This window comes from Haemaphysalis longicornis, unplaced genomic scaffold (genome assembly GCF_048455015.1).
Source record: "Haemaphysalis longicornis isolate Haplotype H1 unplaced genomic scaffold, Haemaphysalis longicornis Haplotype H1 scaffold_13, whole genome shotgun sequence".
NCBI classification, from domain to species: Eukaryota; Metazoa; Arthropoda; class Arachnida; order Ixodida; family Ixodidae; genus Haemaphysalis; species Haemaphysalis longicornis.
Window position 1 is genome coordinate 70,495,820 of NW_027526233.1, and position 17,720 is coordinate 70,513,539.

Here is a 17,720-nt window from a genome sequence, read left to right on the forward strand (position 1 = left end):
ACGGCGAGGGCTACACGAGCGCCCTCACGCGTCGGAATGCGGAGCGCCCGCTACGCGAGCGAGAGCTCTCCCGCCCGAAGTGGAGAGGAGGCGCCCAACACCCGCAGTCACTGAGCGGAGAGAGGAGGAGGAGAGTAGCGCGCGCCCATCTCCCCCCGTTGCTAGGGAAGACGAGGAGGAAGACGAGGAGCGCGCGCACCCGCAGCTGTTGCTATGCGGACGACGGCGGCGGACGATTTTGGCTCGCTTATGAAGTGCATTCGCACTTAAAACGTCCTCGCAGTTTCTTCGGGAGGGCACGGTCCTGGTCGCAGATGGTAGCGGTGTTCGAGAGCAGGCAGCGCAACAGCGACGGAGCAGCAGCAGACGGTGCCAGTGAAGGGGCTGAAGTTCAGAACCTGACGACGGCAGAAATTCTTTCCGAATGAGTTCATCTTGTCACTTGCCAGTACGGTCGACTTCCGCAGTGTACCTGGTCCCTCGAAACGGCCATCCAGCGGAGCAAAACTCCTACGCTTTTTTTTTTTCAGCCATGTTCGAGACTCCCTATTAAAATCCCCTTGGTGTGCCCTACATTGTCTCTCTTTATCGGCTGCAATGCCTTCGCCTCTGAGGTATGAATAACTTCTTGATCTTCGCCATCTTCTTTCCTAATGCCGACGCTTTTGTTTGTGTCCTCTCTGCTGCCGCTTGTGGTTGGCGCCATAGCCACCCTCTCCGTGCCCTTTCTCCCTCACAAGAAAGCGGCATGGGCGAGAGCCCGACGCTTAACTAACAGAAAAAAGTAAGTATTAAACCATAGCTGAAGAAAATGCAGACAAACACACGCGCAAAACGGACGAAAGGCAGTTAACTGTCAGGTCCTATAAAGGTACTTTTACACACGGCTGACAAAGTCCGCACCAACCTTTTCATTTTACTTGATGTATTGCACTCGGCATGACGACTCTTTCAAGAAGAAACTCCATTTGAGGACTAGATTGTTAATGTGTTTTGCTGTTTGCAAGTATTGAACAGGCAAATGGTAAGTTTGGTGGTAGAACTCTATCCTATATAGGCACAGGTGATGCTCGCTGACGGCCCAAACAAGCCCCAAGCATTCCTGTTCATCCTTTGATTGTCGGGTTTTTCGTGGTGAAATGGCTCTGCTCGCATACAAAACCAGATACACCTGACCAGAGCTCCTTTGAAGTAGGATAGCGCCCAGGCGTTCGTCGGGAGAATCTTTCCGAACCACAAAGTCTTTGTTGACATCAGCTGCTTGAAAGGTTGGAGGTGATGACAACGTCCATTGCAAGATGTGAAAGGCTTGTTCGGTTTCCCCAGTCCATTCAATATGGTTTGTGGAATGGGTTCGCCTCAGCTTTCGTAAAGGCTTTTTCATATTGAGATAACTCGGGATAAATTTGCCTTTGTAATCCGTGAGTACACGAAAAGACAAAATCTCAGTCTTAATTTGTGGGTGTATTGCACAGGGACACGTATCGTTGTCTCGTTTCCTGACGAGGAGCAAAGGAGTGTGGTACGGTGACCATTACCTTTCGGTTACACCCAACCGTAGCATCTGTTGTACTTCTGCTGGATAACTTCCCAGCCTCAGATGGTACGGGGTATTGCCGCATGTAAACAGGACTCGCTATAGTAAGCTCTAACAGACACTGAACAGGGTCGGTTTTGCGAGGTATACTGCTGATAATGTCCAGGTATTCTTCGCAGAGATGTCGCACCTCCTTTGGATGTACTGGTGGCAACTCTGGCGAAACACATACGTCTTTGGATTTCTGCTTTTTTTATTTATAGTAAAGAATAGCATCTCTTCTCCGTCAATTCTATCTTCGAGTGCGCTGGCAGCAGGTGCACAAGCAAACGCCTGGTGTCGCTCCTAATATTTTTTCACCATATTTATATCGTATACTTTTCTGTGTCCAAATCAACCTGACAGTGAACTTCATTTTGCTTACGTAGAATGAAGAAATGTTCATTCTACGGCATGGTCATCTTGTTGGCCTGTGGGAAAGCAAGATAAGGACACGGTGACCAGGTTTGAGCCGTCGTAAAACGGCTGTTCGCCGTAATACAATTTCTGCTTATTTTGGCCTTTGCAGTTCTTCGTGTGCTGCCTTACATTTATCCTTGAGGCACTTTCGCAATTCAACGAGAAAGGTGCAGGCGGCACACGAAGGTTCGTCGAATTTTTCATCGGTTCCGGGCTCCCCCAGGACATCCACTGGGACACGGGCGTAACGGCTATATATCAATTAAAATGATGAGAAACCCAGGCTTAATTGTGTTACCACCTCTGTATGCAAAAAAAGGAGGGGGCAGGTAGTGCTCCCAATATCTCGGTTTCTTATGGCACATCACGCGCTGCATCGTATCAGCGTTCCGCTATATATTTTGACGAACCCGTTGCTCAAAGGGGCGCAGAAAGTTGTCTGCAGGAATGTTTTTGCACGTAGTCGGTTGACTTCTGGCATCAGTCCTGACGAAATACTGGGAGCCGCGGTCAGTAATTATTTCTTTCGGCAGACCGACAAGGGAAAACATTTCCAAAATGATTCTAGGATTTGGACGCAAGGCTACGCTATCAGCGAGCCAGGTAGCAAACTCAGCCATTGTTAAAATAATATTGTTTTACTTTTCTAAGGTTGGATGAGTAGTCCGATAATATCTACAGAAAATCTCTGAAGTTTTGTTCTAAATATTGGCATACTGCCCAATGTTGTGACAACTAGTTTTTTTGTGTGCGGTCCACTAGCAAACGTCGCAAGATTAACAAATCTTTCGACCTGATATCAAGTAATCAAGAAATCATTTGATATTCTTCGAATAACCTTGTGGCTACCGATGAGGCTGTCGTGAGTGACAGTATTCTCAAAGAACGAGGAACATCACTTCTTTGAAGAACCTCCTGGATGACAGCTTGTAAGTCCGGTACAGCAACCAGTTGTCTAGGGTAAAGTGGTAGCTGTAGCCGCTTCTTGTGAACTTGTTCCCTTGCGTATGAAAACATTCGGTCAGCGTTCCCTTTTTCTCTTGTAATATCTTCAGCTCCGCTTTGGTACACAGTGTTCATCGCGGTTTCTCTTCTTGGTAGTCCGCGGCTCTTGACAGCGGACACTACCTAACTCTCTTCGTTGGTTTCGGGAGTGCCTCCGCTGTCATCCAAAGCTTCTATAATAGGCACTGTGGCAGTGGTTTCCACCGGAACGGCTGCGTTCCCGCGCGGGCTGCTGGGCGCTCATGTCTCGCCTTCTGGGTTGCCGGGATCCAGGTTCACTAATGTTCCTTACTCGTGGGTGTTTCCCAGCACTACGTCGTAGAACTGGTTTCGCATGAGCTTTGCTGGACCTTCCCAGAAAAGAACGGCGTAATCATTTCGATGTACGCCTCCTCAAGCAGTAGCGACACGTGGTCTAAGAACATCATGCTTGTCCTTTGGCCAGCAAGACATATGGGGAGCCAGGGTCCAACTTACAACAAGGGTATTGTTACCAAGGCCTCGTAGCACTGTTACTGGTTTCCAGTAGAGCTTTTCAACTACCACAGGTACATTTCCGAGTAGGAAGGGCGCTTTTAGGTGCGGGGAACCTTAGGACCACACAGTGTCCGTCCGCGTCCATGCGCATAGCATTTACAATTGCAAACAATCAAACAGGCACCGGCAGGATTCGAGCCTGTGTCTGGTAGACCAGGCAGAGTTAGTGTTCGTCGTCTTACCCATTTGGCTACGACCGTGAGTTAGCACCCGAGGGTCAAACAGCTTACTCCCTCGCCTGTAACGGTGCGGACTACCTTATGACCTCCCAATGTCCGTCCACGTCCATACGCGCGCACACCACCATCAAGCGAAAACCAAGGAAAATTTCATTTGAGCCGTGAGTTGCAGTTTCATTTAGGGAATATTCAAGGTGCAACTCCCGGCTCAAATAGAATGACGGTCAGGGTGCAAATCGGATGTCACTCGGGGCGAAACTTGGATGTCATTTAGAGTTCCTGTACTCCGAACCCTCGCCATCATCCACGGAGTGGAGATGCTGCCATTTGTTTCCTTGCTATTGGCGGGCGCATTCTCCTGTTCGTCGAATTTGCCATGGTCCCCTTGAGAATCTGACATCAGTACTTCCGCATGATTACGTTTCGCAAGCGTGCAAGCTTTAACCTGTCTTGTATCTATTATTCAGTTTGGTGTTTATCAGTTTCATGGCCATTTCTAGCACTCCTGGAGCAAGTCACGGACTACCCGACAGTCAGATACACGGTGCCCTACTTTTCCTCACATAGAACGTGTTTACCCTTTCGTACTGGTGAATACCTTCGGTTCGACACTTGCTCTTTGCCGTTTTCGCTTTTAAGTGCAATGCACTTTAGCATCTCACAAATTCGGTGCCGTCGTCTGGAGTTGTCCGTGCGCACAGCGATACAGTCACCCACAGCATTGTAAGCCATCTATCGAGAGCGGCACACACTATTGTGCCATCCGCGCGCCATCTAGGATGAGCGCCGCGAACTACAGTAGCAATGAGCGCAAATTGAAATCTATCGAAAGCGACGCACACTATAGTACCATACGCGGCCATCTGGGGGGAGCGGCGCAAACTGCAGTAGCAAAGAGCGGGAATTTCAAAAGGTACAAAACGCGACTTTTGTCCGGTGCTTTGCATGTTCGGCATCGTTTACGGCGTGGAGATGTGTGATTTTTTTTTTCTTTGCGAAGGTTGGTCATTCTCTGTGCCTCGAAAAAATGGTAAGGTGTCTCCGTCATTTATCTCGCAATTTTGCAGTTCCCTTCCTTAATGAACGTAACAAGTTTTGGATAGCAGAACTTTAGAAATTCCATACCTACCATTTTGTTTTGTAGGCCCTTTCATGTTTTTGGTACTTGAAAAATCTATATTTACCGGTCGAAGTATCCTGAGAGACGTGAAAGGAATTGTACCCCCGTTTCGCCACCTTTTGCTAGCACATCTCTAAATTTGTCATTGTAGCATAGAATCGTAAATCATAAGCATTCCAATAGCGCAAGTTTGATACTCTTGTTGTTTAACGAGTTCTCGGGTGTCATGCTTCCAACTATGATGAGGGACTAGCCGGTCAGACACATTACGGAGCAACGGGCAATTTTTATTGTGGACGAATTTTGGCAACGAGGGACACTTTCACATCTTACTAGATAGGCATCTAGATCATCTATTCGTTCCTCTAACGGAAGGATTACTTTATGCGATGTGATCATCTTGCCGGTTGTCGCTTCAGCTATCGAATCTTGCTGATGGCTGCTGTTAAGTTCGGGCTCCACATGTAATTAATTAAGGTCGCCGGGGGCTCATGTATCCGCGTCGCCTCCGCTGGTAGCTGCTTTCCCGTGGCCCTTTCATGTAGCCGCACGAACGCGAAGTTCGGAGACGCGGATAGCGCGTGTGCCCGTCCTTTTGTGTGTCAAAGGACGGGTGCGATTAGCCTGAGTATCTCTGTGGCGTCGGAGGTGGCTGGGTCATTCGGCATAACAAGTTGACGGGAAGCCAGATTATGGTATCTCTTAGTGTTGAAAGCGCGCGCGGTGTAAGTTTGGAAAATCTTCGACTCCGGCGGCGGCGTTGGTCATTGACGGGTCAATCGCCTCGGAGACCACCGAGTGGGCCTGAAGCGCGTCTTCCGGTGGGACTGGCGGCAGGCGGCGGCGCCCTTCGTCTGGGAGGGAATTAGCAACCCTCATTGTCCCGCCGCGCGCACAGACGCACGGCGTCGCGGGAGGCGCCGCGCGGAGGGAGGTCAGCCGCGCGAGGACCGCTCCGGGCCCTCGGCTTGGCTTTTGTGCAGATGCCGCCCGCTAAACGTAATGGTTGGTTCACTTTAGGCCGCAGATGTCCTGTATTTGCTGGCCGGGTGCAACAGCGTGCGTGGGAAACGCACTTTGAGTGCATAAAAGAGAGGGTTGGGTCACGGGACCACAGGTGGGGACACATGTGTGATTGGCTGCTTCCTGTGGCCAATCAATGGTCTCTATTAATTGTTTAAAAGGTTTTTTCTCTCTTTCTTGTACGCCCCCTTTTTGGAGGCGGGTTTTTTGTTATCCAAACCGGAGTGTTGGGTTTTCTCGGGGGTCGGTCGAGAGGGGATCTAGTTGAGTATAAATCTCGGTCGAACAGGCTGCTGCTGGCAGAGTGACAATGTAGCCGTCACTCTGACCTGATGTAAACTTGGAGTAATGTAAATAGTGTAAATAAACCTAATATCCAGCAAGGAAGGCAGTCCTCATCCCTCACCCGCTCCAATCATCGGTCGTCGGTCATCGGAGCGAGTCGAGATCGTCCTCTCGGCTCGCGCATCAAAAGAACATCACTATTTCGTCTCCATCAGTTCGCCAAGAAGATGGAGAGGCGAAATTTAACTGCTCCCACTGTTCTCCTAAAGTCCCATGTTCAGCTAGAGAATCTCCAGCTCACGCTTTGCTGCATCGTTTGCGGAATTTTCGGCGTCCTCCACTGCTAGTCTGCTCGCTTCCCATCAAGCCATTTTGTCTTGTCCCAATCTGGCTTGCTCGCCTTTAACCGTTTACGTAGTTCAACATACCTAAGGCCTAGAAAACTTCTAGCTGCAATCGGCTTCTCAACGTCCATGCTGTCACTTCACACTTGCAGACCGCACAGGGCGTATTCCCCTGGATGTTAACTAAGAGCCCTGTAGCAGACAGCAGTTGAGTGTTACAGGCGAGATCTTGAGGTTTGTGAAGTTCTTTGATGTTCACGTGATGCACGCAATTGACTAGACGTGATAAAAAGTTTATATTGCGCCAAACGTATGGAAGGGGTAAAACAAACAGCCTCGCAGTTTTTTGCGGAAGGGCATGGACATGGTCGGTGATGGTACCGGCGTTCGAGAGCAGTCAGCGGAACAGCCGCAGTAGGCGGCAGCAAGGGCGCTTCACCGCAGGTGCACAATATATAAATATGTCCAAGAAAGTTTAAAAAGTAACTGTTCTATATAACATATATTTAAGCAATTGCAATCTTAGGTCACATGAGAAAGCTCTCTACAAATACACTTTTGTCATCGACATCATCACGCGTTGAGAACCTCTACCCAAAGTGCCAATGTCTGGAACCCCATTCCGTAGCGAAAGCGCTGGCTGCTGTTGGTGTGCGCTGCTCCGTCCTGTGCACACGTCACAGCTTTGGGACTGGCGTGAGGCTGCCCGAGCGCGTGCAACCACTGCGGGTCTGGACGCGCACGCGCGCACTCGCTTTTTCCTGCGTGCGCGTCCATGGTGCGACACTAACAGCGATGTCATAGACGCTCTCCTGTCATTTCGAGCGCCTGGAGAGGTCTTGTCGAAACCGAAGCTGGCACAAAAAATGAGGCTGTATATAACTATTAACCTTTCGATCAGTTATCTCTAGTGCAATTCTGTGATTAATAGGCTGGTAGTCACTGATGACAGGGAAAAAACCATAGCCCGGAAATTTCGTGAAGAAGCTCGGTCGTAAGCTGCCTTGTATTTTGCCTCTTCTTTTTACTGTAATTTTGCGAGTTTTGCAATCAATTCGGACCGAACACTTGCCTCGTTACAGACGCTTTCTCCTTATACCCGTCGCGAGTTCTCCTCAGATCCCGCCTCCCATGAAAGGCCCTCGCAGAACGAGTGACACCGCTACCAGAGATTCTGACATGGTTATCCCTGAGGAGAAGCACATTGCGGCATTATTGGAGCCTTCACCTTTTGTAATCGTTGGCCAAGAGAATACCAGTGGCGCTACTTATAAAGGAGAGAATACCAGTTGTGCTACTTCTAAAGGAGACGATGAAACGATTGTCGGTGGCAGTGAACTTGGCCTAGGGATGACTGACTGACGTTAGCGAGAAAGGCTTTAAGGTCGTGAGTCATAGCAAGGCACTACCCGTAGCAAGGAATCAAGGCAAGGTATTACTGGCCCCGCCTTACCTCTGATGTCACCCACTACGCCCGCAGCAACCGTGACTGCCAGAGACGAAAAACGCCGCCGATGAGACTCGCCGGCCTTCTGCAGCCAATCGCCGTCCCATCGAGGCCCTTCCAATAGATTGTAATGGATCTTCGTGGCCCGTTCTCTACTTCACGATCTGAGAACAAGTGGATTGTCGTAGCGACTGACTACATGACGCGCTACGCAGAGACGGTCGCTCTTCCGAGGGAGACTGCACAAGAAGTCACGACGTTCTTTATTAACCAAGTCGTGCTGCGACATGGAGCCCCTGAAGTCCTAATCATGGACCGCGGAACGGCCTTCACTGCGGATCTTATGCAAGGAATCTTACGCTACAGCAACACGGATCACCGAAGAACGACGGTGTACCACCCTCAAACGAACGGACTTACGGAACGTCTGAACAAGACGATCGCGGATATGCTGTCTATGTACGTCGACGTTTAACATAAGACTTGGGATGAAGTCCTTCCGTATGTCACGTTTGCGTACAACACAGCGACCCAGGAAACTACGCCGATGACACCGTTCCACCTTGTCTACGGGAGGCGGCCCACTACGATGCTAGACGCCATGCTTCCGCACGTAGAGGGCGACGACCTCAACGCAGACGTCAAAGGGTACCCAAACGTGCGGAGGAGGCCCGCCAGCTCGCTCGAGTTGGTCAGCAGCTGCTAGACCCCGGACCAGCAGCTGCTACATGCCGGACGCTACAATCTCCAACGCCGAGACGCCGAGTACCATCCTGGGGATCATGTGTGGGTTTGGACTCCCATCCGACGACGTGGACTCAGTAAGAAGCTTCTACGACGGTATTTCGGACTCTACCGGATTCTACAACGTGTTGGCCAACTTACCTACGAGGTAATCCCCGATGGTGATTCCGGAACATCCCGACGACGCACGCGGCCCGAAGTCATCCACGTCGTTCGCTTAAAACCTTTCTACGCACAATGACGGACTTTTATTTTTTATTTGTACGGACTGTCACTTATGTTAGTTAGCATCGGGCCGATGCACTCTTATTTATTTATTTTATTTATTTATTATACCTCAAAGGCCCCGTTAAGGGCGTTACATGAGGGGGTAAACAAGTCACTGAAGGATGATTTGTGCGATGGCTTCTTTGAAATGAGTGATGCAGGAGTGGTGCACGGCGTCAGAAGGCAGATCATTCCAGTCCCTAGATGTTTGAAGAAAAAATGAAGAATGGTGGGCGGCAGTATGCGCACGAGCAGGATAAACATCTTTCGAATGGCTTAGTCGACATGAAAGGCGATGAGCAGGAATGAAACTCTTAGAGGGGGTAATGTCGTGAACCATGCAATGGGTTTGTTTATTTGTGTTTTGCTTTTACCGCCCAGCTGCGCCGGTCTGTGTTATCTGTGTTATCTGTGTGCCAAGGGAAGCGCGTGTTCCATCCTTTCTTTCCATGCCTTATGCATTATCTCTTCTGATAGGCACAGCGTTCCGAACTAACGTGAACAGCCTAGAATAATCTTCGTTGTTCTGGATGTAATACGACGGTTTCAAAAATATTCGAACCTAAAGATAAGTTCTTGCGGAGCAGACGCCGCGGCATTCGATTCATCGACGCCCGCTACGCAGGTCACTTGGTTGAGTGCTGCTTCGCCGCCTAGACAGGCGGCGAAGCAGCACTCAACAAAGTGACCTTTGAGTTGTTAGGGGAGCACAAGTTCGCTCCAACATACTTGCTATCCTTGAAGACAACTGCGTCGTCTTTGCTTCGTGACAATATATGCCCACTTTTTATCAATGCAGGTATCGCCTACATTGCCGGCGTGTGTGGAAGCTTGAAAGTTGCCTTGGGAGAGGATGCCGCTGGAACATATAAGGGAGTGCGGGTATTTGCTCATGAAGCAGGGCACTTGTAAGCGTTTCTAACCATCACATTTTCTTTCGACATTTTAATGCGATAGCCTTATTAGCGTCATTTCCTGATTTTGCCGTGCCCGCTAACTGTCCGCTATAAGCCGTGCTCATCAAGTGTCCACGGAAGTACGTCACCTCTGCAAACCGGAAACTATGACTGAGGCAGCCAGATGCAAAAGTTAACTGGAGGGTGGGAAGCAGGGCAATGATGCTACGATGGATGCTATGGCAAAAATGGTGCGTGGTGATTTTTCAAGTGTATGCGCCTATAAGCCACTTTTGGCGTGATACTGTCAAGACCGTTACTGGGCTCATTCGGCGACTTTCCGTAAAGGCTAACGGTCTGCCATCAGCCGTGGTCCTGAAGCGACCACGAAGACAGTGTCACCATTGGTCGGTGACTTTGGCTAGTTTCGGTTTCCGAAATTGTGGCGATCCTAGCGGCACGGTGCTGCTGCGTGGCCCTTCCCTTTCCGTCAGCGTTTCTTTCTTTCCACACCGTCAACGCTTCCGCGCCTATTCACGCATGCGCAACAGCTCACCAGCGCCAATATTTTTTTTTCTTTCTCTTGGTGCGCACGGCGGGCCAGTTCGGTACCGTCGCGTGCGATTTGAAGGTAATCGCGCGAGCTTCAACCTATAAAGACGATAACGCCCCTGCGCGACAGTTTTCGGTGCGCCTGGGACCTAGTCTCTGCATTCTCCTCTCCCTCGGTCGCTATTCCTTCGAGCAGTCATCACTCCCGCTGCTAGTAAACTACCCTTTCCGATTTGTGGCGATTGTGTGTTGTTGTAATCACTTGTGCGTTTTCTTCTTGGTTACCGTAAACAGCGATAACAGCCATTGTTATGAATACCCAGTATTCGAGAACCCAGTATTTTCGAGAACAGCTGTAAGATACAAGAGGAACGTCGTCGCTGCGTGCGCAATAAAAAAAGAAGAAGGGGTACTGGTGTTGCCGCGGTAGTGATGACTGCTTGATTAAACAGCTACCGAGGGAGAGAAAAATGCGTAAACTAGGAACCAGGTGCAGTAAAACAAGCCGCGCGGGGACGGTATCGTTTTGGCTGGTCGATGCTCGCGCGATTACCTTCAAATCGCACGTGACTGTACGTGCGCGAGCGAGCCGGCCTGCGAAGGGTTGCGCGGGTTGCCTACACGCCTCCACGGGCTGAAAGTTTTGCTGCATTATAAAATACATTCGAATGTATTCTAAATATGGGGCAGCGTAGAAAGGAGCGTTACCACTCCTGCGCAGCTCTGTGGTGCAGCAACAAAGGGAGGTAAAGTTCGGCCAAGTTTCTCATCTTCTCCAAAGACGACAGGTAAGCAATTTAGCTTTGTACAAGTTATAGTGAATGCCTTAAAAGCCGACCGATTGCACTCTTCTGTTTTCAAAATATTTCGCGCGTGTAACGTGAAGTTAATCAGACGTGTCACTCTTCTTGGAGTGGAAACTAATGTGCAAATATATCCCAGCTGTGAAGGTACGCAAAGTTTTAGTAGAAGTAAACGCGTCGTTGGCACGAACACTCTTGCCCGCAAGATCAATTTGTGGTGGCATTGCCGTTTTTTGATTGCCTTAGTAACTGCTGGAACGTCGATTCAGTATACTTATCAAGGTATTTGTTGTTGTTTCGTGCAGCAGGTATGAGTCTGGGTTTGGGCCCCAAGTCGAGGACGGTTTAGGACTTCATTGGACGTTTCCTCCGGTGACTCTCCTCAATGTCTCCAATGACATCATAACGCACCTGCTCACAAAGAAGGCAAGCTCAACTGCGCGCGCTTCTTGCCTTTCACGGCGTACCTACTACCACAGAGATTGGTGGCGTGGAAGTGCTGCGCATTAAGCATTTTTTCTTCCGCCGTCTTGCTCCAAAACGTATATTTGCGGAGAAACTACTGCCAAGCGTTGCTTCAGTGCTCCCAAAAATCTGACGTAACACCGCGGTGTTCAATGCAAGTCCATTTTCCCATGAAGCAGTGGAAGGCCAAACCGAAATACATGCGTTGTCTGCAGCCGCCATTGCAAGCGTTTCCCTCATTAAAAAATAAATAAATAAAACCAAGTATCATTGCCGGCTTTGCTGTTCAATCTAAACTGCGCGCCCGCGCCTTGTCATCTTATCGCGAGTGGGTTTGGTGTTCCATAGTTCTGCAGTTAAAACGGTCATGCTTTATCAGACAGGATGAGATAAGAGGTACTGCCCAGACACGAGCTAGATGGTAGCTTGTAACAACCTGGCCGATATCTGCGGCTTACAATACAGGAAAGATTTTTTTCTAGGTGTCTTCTCCCCCCCCCCCCTCCCCCATCTTCCATCCTACCCCCGGTAAGCAGACTGTTCTACGACGTGCACTTTGTTGCGCATTGTTTTTGTACGTAGATATAATCCAGCAATGAGTGTCTACAGGGCGGTCATTGTGTCGCAACAGTTTTTTTATGGCGGCATTTTGTTGGTGTGAACATGATTTCTCGGAAGTGTATGCAGGTTAATGGGCGGGTCAACGCTTTCTTTCGGAGTTTGCGTTAACTCGCCCGAAAGGCAGGCTTTGAAGCTAATTATAAAGGTGTCCCATTATTGTGTCTCTGAACTGAAACAAATTTTTTTAATGTTTAAAGAACATTCCCGTCTCGTGGTGAGCCCAAGAAATAAGTATACATTGAGTGGAACTTTCAAGTTCTTTTCTTCTCCCGTCGAGGTGTGCGCGAAAAAAAGTCTGTGTAGGGACTAGAACTTTCGAAGTTCTTCCGTAATCAAGTATTGTGTACCTAAATGTGTATTCATGGCTGTAACTTTAGCGCAATTTTAGACGGAGACAGATACAAAAAGGGACACGAAGACCTGTATCTGTCTTCGTCTAAAGTTGCGCAAAAGTTACAGCCATGAATTCCGAATACCAACTAGCCCGCCTAACCGTGTTATTCTAAATGTGTATGTAGCACGTTTTTTTTACATTGTACAATATGTTATGCCTAAATTTGCATGTAATATTTTTGCTTAGTCCAAAATCGCGTACACACGCCCAATTTTTTACCAGTATCATGGGACCGTCGACCGTTCCGTCGATCAGCGGCGTACGATGGGGTGATACGACAAACTCGGCAAGAGTAACCGCATGCGCACTAAGCGAAGGCCGCAGCTGCCGTCGTCTGCTAGGCTTTTCCAAGAGCAGACAGCCACCCCTGATTTTTTTATTCGCGTATCACATTACCCTCCAACCCGCCGTTAACGGGGCGAAGAGGGCAAGTGAAAGCAAGCGGCAACAGCAGTACGGGGTGGCTGTCTGCTCTTGGAACAGCCTAGCAGACGACGGCAGCTGCGGCCTTCGCTTAGGGCGCATGCGGTTACTCTCGCCGAGTTTGTCGTATCACCCCATCATACGGCGCTGATCGACGGAACGGTTGACACTCCCGTGATATTGGTAAACAATTTGGCGGGTGTACATAAAATGTATGTGCAATATATGTCTGTAGTACATGTGTTTTCATGACTTCGAATCAAAGACGTCATCATATGAATTTTGAATAAACCCAAAGCGAAAAGAATGTTTGTGTAACACTCCAATTAATATCGCCACAAAGACAAGAATTCGACACCAGAAAACATACTATTACCTACATGTTTTCGTTTGTTCAATTATTAAACACGTTACTGCACACGTAACAAACGACGGGCGGCAGCCATTTCGAGTCACCGCCGCCGCTGGTCCAACTTTCGCACCTGGTGCCATTGCCGAGCGGCCAATGAGGCAGCGATCGGCGGCAGCCGCGAGAGTCTGGCGAGCGTCGGTTTCAGGGGCCGGGGCGCGACGGCCCGGCCTGGCTGCCACGGGAAAAATGACGTCAGCAGCGTCCGCGACGTCATTAACCTCCTTTCTCCCCTCACCACTTGTTGCCATGACGATAAGTGCAATATTTTCAGACACCATGTACCACTAAAGGAATATTTAGCGCTGTTGTTGCGAATTACGCGGGACCACGCTGGATGTTACAGAGGCCGCCCCGTGGTGTCACCGTCAACCGGAAAGTACAGGTGTTGTGAGAAGTAACTGGAGCACGGGAGCTGTGGCCGAACAACATCGGAGCGCCGTGTAGCTTTACAGGTGGTAATCTAAAGTAGCAGAACACGCATGCCTGACTGCCGACGCCGATAGTCCCTCTGCACCTGTCAACCCACTTTATTGCGGCTTAGAGCGTTGTTCGCAGCATACTGGTCTCAGCGATGGCGCTGATACCACACCCACATAAAATGTTAGAAAAGAAAAATTGTCACTTCAGATCCCTGCGATTGCGACGCTTCTCCAGCACCTCACGTGCGCTGAAAGTGTGTGAGCGATACTTCCAGATCCCGCCTGTGCTATCAGCGCCACCCCTGAGACCAGTAGTATGCTGCGAATAATGCTCGAAGGCGCGTTAAAGGAAGTGGGTTCAGAATTATACATGAGCTATCACCGTCGGCCGGCACGCATGCGTGTTCTGCTCCTTTCGTTTACCGCCGGTGTGGCTACGCGGCGCTCCTATGCGGTTGGGCGACAACTCCCGGGCTCCAATTACTTCTGAAGGCACCTGTACGTCTGCGCACCAAAAACAGAGCTCGTGCCTGAAACTGCAATCAGGCGTAGTTGCTTAAAACTGAATCTCGAAAGGAGAGGGCAAGCCCGTAGGCTTTTTGATAATGATACTGCTGCGCAGAAGACAGAAAACATACGTTGTTTCATGGATTTCCGCTGGTGCGCAGTGAAGCTCCTGCTCGCACACAAAGCCGTTGTAGCTAGTTTCGTTAGGTTAACCTTCAGCGCTCGAGGAACATGAATGGCGATTCCAAGCAGCTCCGTTTGAAGCTCTCCCTTGACGACGAGGTAACGCTATCGCGGATTACATCTTAAGTCCTAAACGTAGATGTCCCCTGCAACTTTTTTTCTTCGGAAATACAATCTTTATTTAACTCCACACGAAATAAGCGGGAAAGTGACGGAGTGCTTACGAAGCTTTGCGAGAGATGTTCGAAGCCGGATTCACACGTAAATTCCATTATCAATGTACGAGTGCCGCGAAAATTTCAATGTTGCCTTTACGGCAGACTTTAAAACACTATCCTACACTAAGTCGTCTGTACGCTGTCAGGGGGAGACGGCCGTACGAAGGAATCCCACACACTTAGGATTTCACACTTGGCCGCACCGGATCCTGATGCGTTCACACGGCTTTCACAGTAACAAGCACGCGGATATGTATCCATGCACAGGCACTTGCGAAGGACTTAACAATGTGCCTGGAGAGAGGGTGAGAGACAGAATAAAACTTCTTAATGAGAGATAAGAGCTATAGTGAGAATGTCCGTTGTCGGGGTCTTGAGACCGAGACTTTATTGGTATGGCCGGCCACCGTTGCCCTTTCCGCTCCCAATAGCTGAATGTCGGGCAAGAGCTGCTTAGCTGGCTTTCCGACGGCTCGCGTGAGAGGTTGTGGGGAAAATATGTAGGTTTAGCTCGCGTTAGCTCAGAGCACGAGGACAAGGACAGTTTTATAACAGACTTGCTGAAGATGGTGATTACAATGGTTCTTTTGATGTTAAATCGCGAACATAAGAGGGTGACATTGTTGGACACGATGACTAAGCTGTGACAGGAGCAGGCAAGGGGTCCACGCAGACATGCTGGGGCGGATTACTGTAATTGCTGTGGATTTTGGGAATGCCAGAAGTGCAGGCGAGAAATTCCGTTGATGCAACCGTGCCGCACATAGAGAAATGCGAGTGATTAGTGATCTGCCTGTCGCACAGCAAGCACCTCCTCAAGGGTCTGCTGCCAGAGAACGGAGCCGTGAGGTACCCGATCGAACCCGTTCAATGGCGACGACTGAAACAAATGTAGAATGAGGAAGAACGTGTGATGTTGCAGAAGCCGCATATTCTTCCTCTACAATTCGCAACATACTTCCGGCCACAAAAAATCTGCAAAAACATCAAAATCCGGCAAAACGCTACTGGCGAAAACATACCACTCTAGTTTTAGCTAAACACTCAACAACATGCAGTGCAATTCACAATAGATCTTCCTTTCGGCCCCTGTAGATTACTTCTTTTTTAGTCCGTGATACCTCCACCCACATCTTCCTACCGTTCACGGAGATTGAATGCTGGTTTCCTTGAACTGGTCCGTCGAGGTGTGAAATTGTTTGATGGATGCACCGTCGATTGACATCTTTCAAAGGTTTTGTCATAAAGCTTTCTCACATACGCATCTGTTTTCCAGACACCTTTTGGGATCTTTAATGGGTCACTGTCACAAAAATACACCCAAGAGGAATTGTGAGTTCACTGGGGCAGTACAATGACGATGCGAACCATGGTTGATTGGGAACCACAGCTTGAAATGGGGCTAGTTGGTTTTTCACTCGGAACATCGCTGGCGCTAGGCGGGACAAGGACGAGGATTTTCGCTTCATTTGTGTGCGCTTCATTTGTGAGTGTAAATTCTCGTCTTGTCCCGACTAGCGCCAGCAATGTTCCGAGTTGATGGTGAAGCCATGTATTGATACGATTTACACGTTGTGCAAGTGAGACCCCGCGTAGGCTGCGTGCCGCTCACAGCTTCTTCTTTGGACGTTAGGATCATGACACTACGTTTCTACTCGTGTAATCGTCGCCTTCAGACAATATTTTCATTTAATAACTTCACGATACGCCTTCCGTGAAAGGGCGTCTAACCTTCTATTAGATTACCTCAACGAACGCCAACAGATAATACTAATGAACAACGTTGTATCTTCATCGCAATACTTAAAAGCAGGGTTCTCGGGGGGATCATTTCTCCAGCATTTGCTGTTCTCGCAATATGTCAATGAGTTACTGTTAGCGCATCACCCTGCTGAACTCCTGATGGATTCCGACGATACCTGTGCCACAATTACTGCTTATTCTCTTAATAAACTTTAAACCGTGCGCTGAAAGAATAGGACTAGGTGTTCAAGTGGACGGTGATTAATAATTTGACTAATAATGTAAAAAAAACCAAGTAAATCATTTTTCACTGCGGAAAAGCCTTTTGAAGCGAGAAACTTTGAACTGTGAACAAATATTCCTAAATAAGAACAAACTGCATCCATTCCATATATTTAAATTACTTTTGACAATTTTTACGCTGCTGGTGTCATACATATTCCATCCCTGCTGCATGTTCGACATATTTTCGGCAAACCATACTTCGTATGTTGTATTTGACTTTTAACCAGAGTTATATTTCGTATTTATTGAATCTTTGAGAGGGCCGTACAAAACCTATTTAGATCCTGTCAGGCAACTAGTAAAACGATTGCTGAAATTTTGTCATTTTATTCCAGCAAACCGTATATCCGAAAGTTGGAAACCCTCTTTTTCGAACGCTTGATGCGTTCAAAAATATCTATCTCTGTGTGCAACTTTTTACGGTAAAATTAGCCCTCTGATATGTCAATGGGTAATGGCTATATTTTACTATCCCTTACGTAGCCCAGAGGTCTTTCTCTGGAGACTTCAACCTTCAGCCAGTGCTTACTGTCTCCGGAGAGCCGTTACTGTAGTTTAGTGGCGTTAAGACATAGAATGGCGCAAAGTATTTTTTCAAACAACCACCTCCTTTTTCTCGGACTGCGAAAACAAATTGTTTGATGAATCACAAGGACTCCGTGGATTCCACTGTCATTTTGGTCGTTTTGAGATGTTTCTCTGCAATTTGTTTACTTGTTCGGTAGTGTGTAAGCGACCTTTAGTGCATATGCGAAAATGTAGAGTCTGAACAATAAGTATTTTCCGTAATGTGTACCATTTTATCTTGATCTATTGCTTTGTGGTAATTGGTGCTAATATTTTTGCATCACA

The 17,720-nt window shown here is 48.6% G+C and overlaps 1 protein-coding gene across 1 annotated transcript in view; it reads left to right on the top strand.

Moving 5' to 3' along the window:
- The window catches only part of LOC144164091 (venom metalloproteinase antarease-like TtrivMP_A), a 71,379-nt gene extending 61,458 nt beyond the window's left edge, over positions 1-9,921 (top strand). Inside the window, exon 9 of the mRNA XM_077694654.1 lies at positions 9,747-9,921. Coding sequence (XP_077550780.1) covers positions 9,747-9,859 — 113 coding nt within the window. The 3' untranslated portion in view covers positions 9,860-9,921. The remainder of the gene's footprint in view (positions 1-9,746) is intronic.
- Positions 9,922-17,720: the final 7,799 nt, after the last annotated feature.